The 13,045-nt window shown below is 39.7% G+C and overlaps 1 protein-coding gene across 1 annotated transcript in view; it reads left to right on the forward strand.

Annotated features, from left to right (window-relative positions):
• The window catches only part of LOC106612532 (CUB and sushi domain-containing protein 1), a 556,683-nt gene that overhangs the window by 183,742 nt on the left and 359,896 nt on the right, over positions 1 to 13,045 (forward strand). The window contains exon 2 of the mRNA XM_014213739.2: positions 5,615 to 5,831. Within this exon, the coding sequence (XP_014069214.2) occupies positions 5,615 to 5,831 (217 nt within the window). The remainder of the gene's footprint in view (positions 1 to 5,614; positions 5,832 to 13,045) is intronic.

Below are 13,045 nucleotides of genomic sequence, written 5' to 3' on the forward strand. Positions count from 1 at the left end.
ATACCACTTATGATTGTGGATGGACACATCAGGTTATGGATGTGTCACTGTGACCTTAAAGGTCCTCAATGATGTCACCATTGCCCTTGATTCTAAGCAATGTTGGCCTGCTATTTTTATTGACTTGGCCAAAGCTTTTGATATGGTAGACCATTCCATTATTGTGGGTGGCTAAGGAGTATTGGGGTCTTTGGCCTGGTTTGCTAACTACCTCTCTCAAAGATCAGAACATCTGCTGTCTCAGCCCCTGCCCGTCACCAAGCGTGTACTCCAAGGCTCGTTCCTAGGCCCCATGCTCTTCTCAATTTACATCAACAACATAGCTCAGGCAGTAGGAAGCTGTCTCATCCATTTATATGCAGATGATGCAGTCTTATACTCAGCTGACCCCTCCCCGAATGTTGTGTTAAATGCTCTACAACAAAGTTTTCTTAGTGTCCAACAAGCTTTCTCTGCCCTTAACCTTGTTCTGAACACCTCCAAAACAAAGGTCATGTGGTTTGGTAAGAAGAATGCCCCTCTCCCCACAGGTGTGATTACTACCTCTGAGGGTTTAGAGTTTGAGGTAATCACCTCATACAAGTACTTTGGAGTATGGCTAGACGGTACACTGTCCTTCTCTCAGCACATATCAAAGCTGCAGGCTAAAGTTAAATCTAGACTTGGTTTCCTCTATCGTAATCACTCCACTTTCATCCCAGCTGCTAAACTAACCTTGATTCAGATGACCGTCCTACCCATGCTAGATTACTGAGACGTAATTTATAGATCGCCAGGTAAGGGTGTTCTCGAGCGGCTAGATGTTCTTTACCATTTGGCCATCAGATTTGCCACCAATGCTCCTTATAGGACACATCACTGCACTCTATACTCTTCTGGAAAGTGGTCATCTCTGTATACCCGTCGCAAGACCCACTGGTTGATGCTTATTTATAAAACCCTCTTAGGCCTCACTCCCCCCATCTGAGATATCTACTGCAGCTCTCATCCTCCACATACAACACCCATTCTGCCAGTCACATTCTGTTAAAGGTCCCCAAAGCACACACATCGCTGGGTCGCTCATCTTTTCAGTTCGCTGCAGCTAGCGACTGGAACGAGCTGCAACACTCAAACTGGACAGTTTTATCTCAATCTCTTCATTCAAAGACTCAATCATGGACGCTCTTACTGACAGTTGTGGCTGCTTTGCGTGATGTATTGTTGTCTCTATCTTCTTGCCCTTTGTGCTGTTGTCTGTGCCAAAGAATGTTTGTACCATGTTGTGCTGCTGCCATGTTGTGCCGCTACCATTTTGTTGTCATGTTGTGTTGCTACCATTCTGTGTTGTTGTCTTAGGTCTCTCTTTATGTAGTGTTGTGTTGTCTCTCTTGTCGTGATGTGTGTTTTGGCCTATATTTTTATTTCATTTATTTAAATTTTTTATCTCAGCCCATCCCCGCAGGAGGCCTTTTGCCTTTTGATAAGCCGTCATTGTAAATAAGAATGTATCCTTAACTGACTTGCCTAGATAATGAAAGGTTAAATAAAATAAATAAATGATAGCTTCGATGCAACCAAGAGAGTTTTTACATTGCGCTGGACGCACTCTTGGTTGCATAGAAGCTACACTTATTGATATCTACATAGCGCATTGATGTGAATCACACTGTGTCACAGATGTCTGAAGGATCGGAACAAAATGCAGCGGGTTTGTAGTTCCACATCTTTATTTATTCGTGAAACGTAATGCAATACATGAAATACTTGAACTAACAAAAACAACAAACCGTGACGCAGAGAAGAAAACACACTACTCAAAATTAATCACCCACAAAAACAGGTGGGACAAACATCAACTTAAATATGACCTCCAATTAGAGGTAACGAGGATCAGCTGCCTCCAATTGGAGATCAACGCAAACAACACCAACATAGAAATACAGAACTAGAAACTGAACATAGAAATACAAAAACAGACAAACACCCCCTGTCACGCCCTGACCTATTCTACCATAGAAAATAACAACTTACTATGGTCAGGACGTGACACACTGCTACTCTCTCATTTAGCTATTTGCACCTTACGGGTTTTGGTTGTTGTGAATTGCTGTTCACAAATGTAGATGTGTATTTTAACCCAATAATGGTTGAATTTAAGAAGTTTAAGCTGCTTATCAATCATTGTTTTTGCGACCAGTGGACAGCCAGTGAAAAATGCGATCTTCCAACAGCTGCATAGTGGGGATCCAAGACTATGGAAAAGTTTGAGGAAGTTCCTCCCTTCTAAACTTCTCAGTGGCATTGTGCTCCATACTGTCAAAAACTAGTTTAATTTAAGAAGACTATGAGTGGGGCTTTTATTGCTCAGTCTAATTTGTGCTGATAAAAGAAAAATGGACACATGCTCAAATTAACACACTTTTGATAGACTTAAACAGCTACAAATTATCGAGATATTAAAGTGTCACCAACAAAAACATAAACTAGGCCTATAGCAAATGCAGCATATGGCATACATTGTTCACATGCAAATAGTCATTCCATGAGAGCAGCATTTATTTTTCAACTCAAAGCAACGAGCCCAATTAGTCCTCCATGACAACAAGATAAACAACACAGGCTAATAAATCCTTAGTTTTTGGGTTATTCTCATGTAAAACAATTTGCCTAATCTATATGTCCAAGTCCTATTCTTGAAGATCAAGGGACATTCAATGAATTGGAATGACTGGAAATCTGACAGACTTTGGTTTTTAATGCAAAGAAATAGCCTAATCATATTATTATACAGTTGAAGTCGGAAGTTTACATACACCTAAGCCAAATACATTTAAACTCAGTTTTTCACAATTCCTGACATTTAATCCTAGTAAAAATTCCCTGTCTTAGGTCAGTTAGGATCACCACTTTATTTTAAGAATGTGAAATGTCAGAATAATAGTAGAGAGAATGATTTATTTCAGCTTTTATTTCTTTCATCACATTCCCAGTCGGTCAGAAGTTTACATACACTCAATTAGTATTTTGTAGCATTGCCTTTAAATTGCTTAACTTGGGTCAAATGTTTTGGGTAGCCTTCCACAAGCTTCTCACAATAAATTTGGTGAATTTTGGCCCATTCCTCCTGACAGAGCTGGTGTAACTGAGTCAGGTTTGTAGGCCTCCTTGCTCGGAACACACGCTTTTTCAGCTCTGCCCACACATTTTCTAAAGTATTGAGGTCAGGGCTTTGTGATGGCCACTCCAATACCTTGACTTTGTTGTCCTTAAGCCATTTTGCCACAACTTTGGAAGTATGCTTGGGGTCATTGTCCATTTGGAAGACCCATTTGCAACCAAGCTTTAACTCCCTGACTGATGTCTTGAGATGTTGCTTCAATATATCCACATCATTTTCTTTCCTCATGATGCCATGTATTTTGTGAAGTGCACCAGCCCCTCCTGCAGCAAAGCACCCCCACAACATGATGCTCCCCCCCCCGTGCTTCACGGTTGGGATGGTGTTCTTCGGCTTGCAAGCCTCCCCCTTTTTCCTCCAAACTTAACGATGGTCATTATGGCCAAACAGTTCTATTTTTGTTTCATCAGACCAGAGGACATTTCTCCAAAAAGTGCGATCTTTGTCCCCATGTGCAGTTGCAAACCGTAGTCTGGCTTTTTTTATGGCGGTTTTGGAGCAGTGGCTTCTTCCTTGCTGAGCGGCCTTTAAGGTTATGTCGATATAGGACTCGTTTTACTGTGGATATAGATACTTTTGTACGTGTTTCCTCCAGCATCTTCACAAGGTCCTTTGCTGTTGTTCTGGGATTGATTTGCACCTTTTGCACCAAAGTATGTTCATTTCTTGGAGACAGAACGCGTCTCCTTCCTAAACGGTATGACGGCTGCGTGGTCCCATGGTGTTTATACTTGCATACTATTGTTTGTACAGATGAACGTGGTACCTTCAGGCTTTTGGGAATTTCTCCCAAGGATGAGCCAGACTTGTGGAGGTCTACAATTATTTTCTTTTGATTTTCCCATGATGTCAAGCAAAGAGGCACTGAGTTTGGAGGTAGGCCTTGAAATACATCCACAGGTACACCTCAAATTGAGGTGATGTCTGAGGGTGTCCCGCATCAAACAAATCCAGCATCATCTGGTTACAGCCTGAGCATGTTTTAGGCATATTTGGAGTGCTCAATTAATGTAACTCTTAGAGATATAGCATGTCTGATCTGCTGTCTATTTATTTGGTTTTGGTTCCTTTATAGGTTTGGTCCATTAGTTAACAATACAACATGACACTGATTTCATACATGCTGCTTTTCAATCATAGATAAGCCAAGATATTGGAAGGTCCCCCTGGTTACACCGTCTAATGCGTAAACACATCTACTTGTTTTAATTCGCTGCTTAATAAATACCTAGTTTTACCTTAGAATTACTGTAGCCTATTCTGTTTTGTTTGTCACTACAAATTAAGTTTTTATTGCTGTGTTTGATTTCAGAAGTCTTATGATTTAGTAATTTGATGGTGCCATAGTTAGAATATATTTGCTCAGAAGCTTTGACAAAGCTTTGATAATTCAGCATTTTTTCATTCTCTGTTTGTTTCTGAAAATAGGGTTTTTCTTACATATGAACAGACCCCCATACTCCATCATCCTTTTTCAATTTAGAGCACTAGTCTAGAAAATTGTGGACTGTTTATATTTCTGACGTTATGTTCTAAGAATAACAATGGTAATTAAAATACATCAACAGATAGGAAATTGAGAGCAATGTTTTCCAGTGGCAGATAATTAAAATTAGCCCTAGCCTTTCAGCTACTCTCATAGCCACCAACAACATTTTAAAATTATGTCTGCCTTCTTTCTATGAGTGGGTTTCGATTGACGCGAATGTCTGCCGGGAGTATTAGCAGCAAGCACATTTAATTGAATTCAATGCTTGACATCTACATGCAGAAACACACTGTTTATTTACTTTGAGTAAATGGTTCTTGCCAAAGAATGTCAGGATTTAGCCTTGTTACTCTTTCATTGCAAAGCTCGAGAGGTTGAAAGGACAATAATCTAATTTTATAAAATATTCTACACCTCTTTGATAAGGTATAGCCTAATGACTTGTATAATCATGGTGTGTGCGAGCATTTGTGTGTGTGCTGTATTTCTCACATGCTGCTTTTCAATCATAAATAGGCCAAGATATTGGAAGGTCCCCCTATGCTGCATACAATATGATGCAGCGAGAAAGCGAGAAATGTGAAATGGAACATTGAGGAAGATTGACCATCAATGTGCATATGTCAACACGTTAAAACATACCCAAACACATATATATATTTAATGTTTGTGAAGAGAGGTTGGTTATTGTATTCAGACCTGAGGCTTCTAATGGATAATGGGATGCTTTGTTATGCTACAAAAATGCTGTTTAAGTGGCATACTTGAGGACGGTTCATCAGGACACCACAGAAATCCCTCTGAGTCACGTATAACATTGCTGAAGGAGTTTCCCTACAGAGTAGTTCACCGGGTTCGGTGTTGTCATATTCCAAAAGTTTTCTGGTACAATGTGTAAATTCTTAGATTCGAAATCTAAAAGACCCATATTATATCTAATGTCTGTCTTTGATCTTTGTCCTCAGGTCAAACTTGTGGTGGTGTTGTACAAGGACTAAATGGAACGATAGAGAGTCCTGGCTTTCCCCATGGCTACCCAAACTATGCCAACTGTACATGGATCATCATTACAGGAGAACGAAACAGGATACAGTTGTCATTTCACACCTTTGCTCTTGAAGAGGACTTTGACATAGTCTCCATTTATGATGGACAACCGCAGCCAGGAAACCTGAAAATGAGGTAAGACTTTTACTTACTCATATGCAGTTTTATATGTATTCATTGGATTTGAGAGTTACAGTACTGTATTCTTGTAACTTTAGTGGTTCTGTGTGGCGCTAGCAATGCTAAGGTTATTATCATGCTGACATGACTGCTTATGCCAGTATATACATTTTGGCATGTTGTGCTAGTTAAGTGATACATTAGTTATGTAGTGTTGAACATTCATGTGTACCCACTGAATAGTTATATTGGTGTTATAAGGGCACTTATTCATTCCAACTGTACCTAAAGTACCACAGGGCTTCTTTATCTTGCCAAAAAAGAGCTAATCAACTGAAAACGTAAAATTCCAATCAGGACCCTTCTGAAACAAGTGAACATTTGTAACGCCATGCAGGCTAAACTGCATCCCTGTGGTTGCCATGATTGCGCTTACCAGGTTTGAAGCATGCCAATAGGTTGGTACGGGAGGCACCCTCTTGGTGTTGAAGTGAGTAATGGGGATCTGCAATCAATAAAGGCAATCTCAAAATACTTGTGCTCCAAGTGAAAATGGAATGGCTTAATTCAGATGCAGAATTATTTTTCTAAAAACATACACATGATTAACACAACTGTTTGCATAAAGAAGGTGAAATGAATTTACCAAGTAAATATGTGATTGGTATTATAAAGTGTTTACCAACTCAGTGGTGTTCTAGTTTATTTGTCCGTCCGGAGATTGGAAGGTTGGGAGTTCGATCCCCGTTTGAGTTATACCAAAGACTCTGAAAATGGTACGCGCTGCATCTCTGCTTGGCAAGCAGCATGACGGAGATAGATTGTTGGTAGGGCCCTGCGATTGTATAGCGTCCTGTCTAGGGGGTGTACTAGTACGTCAAACTGCCTCGCGCTACCGAAACAGGAGAGCACTTTCCGGCTCACACAAGCCAAGGCTCGTGCAAGGTTACTTACTTAATGAATATAAAGTGTTAGACAGAGCACCCGCTCAATGTGATTCCATGTATTACTTGACTAGATCAGTGAAAATGTCAGTCAGTCTCTTGGCCAGTGGGAAAATACCAGGCTAATGATAATTATACATTTCATTATACAGCTCTCAAGGTCAAGACAACAAAGTTTTAAAGGACATGCAGATACATCAACTTGTGAGGAAAAGTACAGTGCATTCGGAAAGTATTCAGACCCCTTCTCTTTTTCCACATGTTGTTACGTTACAGCCTTATTTTAATCAATCTACACACAATACTCAATAATGACAAAGCGAAAACAGGTTTTTATAAATACCTTATTTATATAAGTATTCAGACTCTTTGCTATGAGACTCAAAATTGAGCTCAGGTACATCCTGTTTCCATTGATCATCCGTGAGATAGTTTCTACAACTTGATTGGAGTCCACCTGTGGTAAATTCAATTGATTGGACATGATTTGGAAAGCCACACACCTGTCTATATAAGGTCCCACAGTTGACAGTGAATCTCAGAGCAAAAACCAAGCCATGAGGTTGAAGGAATTGTCTGTAGCGCTCCGAGACAGGATTGTGTCGAGGCACAGCTCTGGGGAAGGGTACCAAAACATTTATGCAGCAAAGGTCCCCAAGAACACAGTGGCCTCCATCCTTCTTAAATGGAAGAAGTTTGGAACCACCAAGACCAAGAACCTGATGGTCACTCTAACAGAGCTCATGAGTTCCTCTGTGGAGATGGGAGACCCTTCCAGAAGGGCAACCATCTCTGCAGCACTCCACCAATCAGGCCTTTATGGTAGAGTGGCCAAACGGAAGCCACTCCTCAATAAAAGGCCAAAAGGCACCTAAATTACTCTCAGACCATGAGAAACAAGATTTTCTGGTCTGATGAAACCAAGATTGAACTCTTTGGCCTGAATGCCAAGCGTCACGTCTGTAGGAAACCTGGCACCATCCCTAAAGTGAAGCATACTGTTAGCAGAATCATGCTGTGGCGATGTTTCTAGCGGCAGGGACTGGGAGACTAGTCAGGATCGAGGGAAAGATGAACGGGGCAAAGTACAGAGAGATCCTTGATGAAAACCTGCTCCAGAGCACTCAGGACCTCAGACTGGCGCAAAGGTTCACCTTCCAACAGGACAACGATCCAAAGCACACAGCCAAGACAACGTATTCCCACCTCTTTAAGGAATACCTAGGATAGGATAAAGTAATCCTTCTAACCCCCCCCCCCCCCCTTAAAAGATTTAGATGCACTATTGTAAAGTGGTTGTTCCACTGGATATCATAAGGTGAATGCACCAATTTGTAAGTCGCTCTGGATAAGAGCGTCTGCTAAATGACTTAAATGTAAATGTAAATGTAACAACGCAGGAGTGGCTTCGGGTCAAGTCTCTGAATGTCCTTTAACAGTCCAGCTAGAGCCTGGATTTGAACCCGATCGAACATCTCTGGAGAGACCTGAAAATAGCTGTGCAGTGACAATCTCCATCCAACCTGACAGAGCTTGAGAGGATCTGCAGAGAAGAATGGGAGAAACTCCTCAAATACAGGTGTGCCAAGCTTGTAGCATCATACCCAAGAAGACTTGAGGCTGTAATCGCTGCCAAAGGTGCTTCAACAGAGTACTGAGTCTGAATACTTATGTAAATGTGATATTTCAGTCTGTTATTTGTAATACATTTGCAAACATTTCTAAAAACGTGTTTTTGCTTTGCCATTATGAGGTGTTTTGTGTAGATTGATGAAAACATTTTTTTGATCAATGTTAGAATAAGGCAGTAACGTAACAAAATGTGAAAAGTCAAGGGGTCTGAATACTTGCCAAATGCACTATAAGTGTGTGCACTGCAACACACAAGAAAAATCACTAGTGATATACATTAAACAGCAAGAAATTAGCAAACCGAAAAATATACTTATATATTATACGAGTATAACCAAAAGACCAATCTGAGAAGATACATTTTAATCAAGCCTTTAAAAACATTGACCAAGTCTGAGTTACAGACAGAGGCAGGGAGAGAGCTCCCGATTGTCGAAGCCGCTTGAGAGAAAAGTTGGATTTCCACTAAATTTCTGTCTGGTAAAGGCTCAATGCACTCCATCTGGTATTCACAACCTTCTCATTCCATCTCATTTAGGTGTGTGTGTGAAGACATGGAGAACTGTTAATAGTCTGTTAACACACACCTCATACTGTGTGACATGACATGTTGATGTCATTACTTCAGGGCAATAACTAGCCTAAGCAGGTCATTAAACGGGAAAAGATCACTTGCTATATGATCTCTTCAGACTCTGTAAAGGGGGCTTTCTTTACCCCGTCCTCCTTTTCGCCAATGGCTCTTTATCATTTAGGATTTAATAGTATGGAAATGCAATTCTGTGTTTATGCTAATTAGGCACAAGGCATTACCAGAGGGTTTGGAGCGATGCTCCAGTGACAAGCAGTATCCATCTCTGGTGAACCTCTCCTGGGCTGAGATGGGACTCTACCTCTGTGTCTGTAGAGAGTGACAAACATTGCTCACCATGACTGCAGTGTCAAACTTTATAACACTGTGGTTTTCGACCTATAAACGCTGCCTGCTACCGTCACAGTTGCCCTCTCTGTCTGTCTCTTCAGCTCCAAAAATGTACCCATTACCTCTAAGATGCTGGCTGGTAACAGTGACTTACCGCCACAAGGTGTCAGTGAAACCTAAATTCCTGTGTTTTTATGCTAATGAAATGCATCAAACATATATAACAAAATAGCCTACAGTCAGCAAGGAAAATAGGGCAGGCAAAGATAACCAGTGATTTGAACAAATCCAGCACAGGAGGATAGGGATTCAAGCTAGCTGAACTAAGTAAGCATGGGTAGGATGTGGAGAAAGTGGCTTTGCCCTGTTGGTTGCATTGTTGCATTGGATACTTTTATAAGCTTTTTTATTCATGTCTCAGAATGGTATCAAAAGTTGAAGGATTTTTTTTTTATAAAGATAACAAATAGTGCCATAGCAGCAAGACACAACTGTACAGTACTGTAGGCCCACAACAAACAATGTATTGAGCTGTATTGAGTTGAACTCTATGAATAAAGACAACAGTCTTGGGAAAGTAGAGATAAACAACACTTCATCAGAGATGAAGACTTCATATTCATTGAAAGAGAGCAGTAGCACTTTGCAGGTCTGAGAGTGAATAAAGGTCGCTGAAACGGTCATTCAAAAGAGAACATGCTGGCCACACCCAGGCCGACTGGCATTTCTGACTGATAGGAGGCATTATGCTGCACAGATTTCCTCCACATGAAGCAGCTGTTATGTTGCATATGCTGTCCTTTGAGAATGATACTTCCCCTGACCTTTGAATAACATACTGCTACCTGAACATGTGCAGACTATGGATGCAGGTAAAAGGGAGTTCACCTGTGCATTGTAAAGAGATGGAAGCCTACTGTGTATTGTAGTGAAGGAGTACATATCTTACTGTCAATTATTATTGCAATACATTTGAATAACCTTTCTTCTTTCTTACAGTAATACTTTTTCACAATAGTTTTCAAACCATTTCAGATGTATTCATTATTTTTGAATGACAAATGGCTCCCTATTTACCTATGTATTTACATAGGTTGTCAAAGTGTAATTACAAAGGAACTAATTCATTACTATATAGTGACAGTGTAGGTACCGTCTGTGGTCTAAGTGAACAGATCTCATGTTTGGCTGAATCTTTGGCTGAATCTAATATCTCACTGGCACAGGAGTAATTACAAATATGTACTAGTGATTTCTAGGGTGAGAAACAGCTTCTTTGCACCTGAAGACAGGCGATAACCGCAGTGCTGGATGGAATAAGAGCAAACACTTATTTCAGTTATATTAAAACCAGGGAAATCTGGAGAGCCCCTTGCTGATTACAGACTCATAATTTTAATACATTGTGACAGTAATATAATAACAAAGCTCATAAGCAATAGAATGGCAAAAGTCTTACCAGACTTGATACGTTTAAAAATAGACACAAACAAATACAAGAACATGTTTCAATTTAATACAATATGCAAAAAAAAGATCTAGATTTATCAATAATGGCTGTTGATGCTGAAAAGGCTTTCTACCGTCTTGAATTGCCTTTTCTATTCAAAACTTTGCACACTTTCTACTTTCCAGCTGAAATAATAAATGTAATACAAATATTATATGAATGTAATAAATACACAAATAATACAGTATCTAATGAAATTGCTTTAGAAAGCGGCACAAGACAGGGAGGTCCTCTCTCCCCCCCTTCTGTTTGCATTGACAATTGAACTGCTTGCAGAAAGAATTAAACAGGACCCAAACGTAACAGGTATCAGTATTGGTAAGCATAAATATAAACTAAACTTATTTTCAAATTATCTCCTGATATACCTGACTGATATTGAAAACTCAATGCCCACCTTGCTAAAAAATATTTTCAGAATACTCTAAAATCTCAGGATATAAAATTTACGTGAAAAAAACAACAAAATAATGGCAATAGGAAAAATAAAAAGTTTAACTCATGAGCTACAAAAATCCTTTAAGTGGACCACAAAAAAATATAAAATACTTAGGATGCTTACTAAGACAAAAAACAAGAAATATATAAAGATAACTTTATCTCATTACTCAACAACATGAAAGCCGATGTAATTAAATAGAACAATCTTCCCATAAATATTACAGGTAGACTTAACCTCTTCAGAATGGCATGGCTCCCAAAGTTTTTATATTTATTCTAGATAATACCAATTACCCCACCGAAGACATTTGAAAAAAAGTAACAGACTTTATATTAAACGTCTTCTACAAGAACCAATATCACTCCTTTTGTCACACCCTGACCTTAGAGATCCGTATTATTCTCTATGTTTGGTTAGATCAGGGTGTGACTCGGGTGGGAAAGTCTATGTTTTCTATTTCTTTGGTTTTGGCCGAGTGTGGTTCCCAATCAGAGGCAGCTGTCTATCGGTGTCTCTGATTGGGGATCATATATAAATTGTAATTTTCCTTTTGGGTTTTGTGGGATCTTGTTTTCTGTTTAGTGTCTGTGCCTGACAGAACTGTGCGCTTTCGTTTTCGCCTTTTGGTATTTTGTTTAAGTGTTTTGTGAATAAAAGAATCATGAACACTTTCCATGCTGCGCTTTGGTCTACTCTTCCTACCACCAACGAGAGCCGTTACACCATTGAAACACAACCCTATGGAACAATCCTTGAATAGCTTTTCTCAATTCAGCTATAAATTGGTCCACATGGTAAACTAAAGGCATAGAAACCGTAAATGACTTGGTAATAGGAAATACATTTACAGTATTTCCATGACAGAATTTAAAAGAAATTTTGGACTGACCAATCTAGATATTTTCAAATACATGTAACTAAAAAGGTTTCATATCACGAAATTTCTATTTGAAATATTTTGGTAATCAAAGCAATCTTGAGGGAATCCTATTTGTATCATGTTTCAGGTAAGACCCAGATGCAGACAGTGTTGAAGAAACAAACGTTTATTACTAGTACAGGGGCAGCAAACAACAGGTCAAGGGCAGGCAGTGGTCAGTAATCCAGATAGGGTGCAAAAGGTCCAGAACGGCAGGCAGTCTCAGGTTCAGAGCAGGCAGGGGTCAATAATCCAGTCCTGTGTGGCAAGGTAGAGAACCTGCAGGCTGGCTCAGGGTCTGGGCAGGCAGAAAGGTCAAAACTGGGAAAAAAATTGAAAACAGGACAGGAGCAAGGGGAAAACCGCTGGTAGGTTTCACGAAACAAAAAGAACTGGCAACAGACAAACAGAGAACACAGGTATAAATACACTGGGGATAATGGGGAAGATGGGCGACACCTGGAGGGGGGTGGAGACAAGCACAAAGACAGGTGAAACAGATCAGGGTGTGACAATTTGAGTCAGAAAATGATATAATACATAACAAAATAATTGATATTGGCACAAGATGGAGGGAATGTTGGAACATAACTAACAAAATTACAGTTAACAAAAAATGTATGCTTAATCCAGTATAAACGAATGTATATAATGTATTCTACAAGAGACAAAATTCACAAATTACACAGCACAACAGCAGTCATGTCTTAAGTGTAAAACTAACAATGACTCAATAAGCCATGCCTTCTGGGAATGCAATAATGTCCAAAAGTTATGGGCGGAGTTAGAAAGATGTCTGTCAGAATTCTTACAATGTAAATTTACTTTCAATCCGACTGTCTGCATGTTTCAATATATGG

The sequence above is a fragment of the Salmo salar genome, chromosome ssa01 (assembly GCF_905237065.1).
Source record: "Salmo salar chromosome ssa01, Ssal_v3.1, whole genome shotgun sequence".
NCBI lineage: Eukaryota > Metazoa > Chordata > Actinopteri > Salmoniformes > Salmonidae > Salmo > Salmo salar.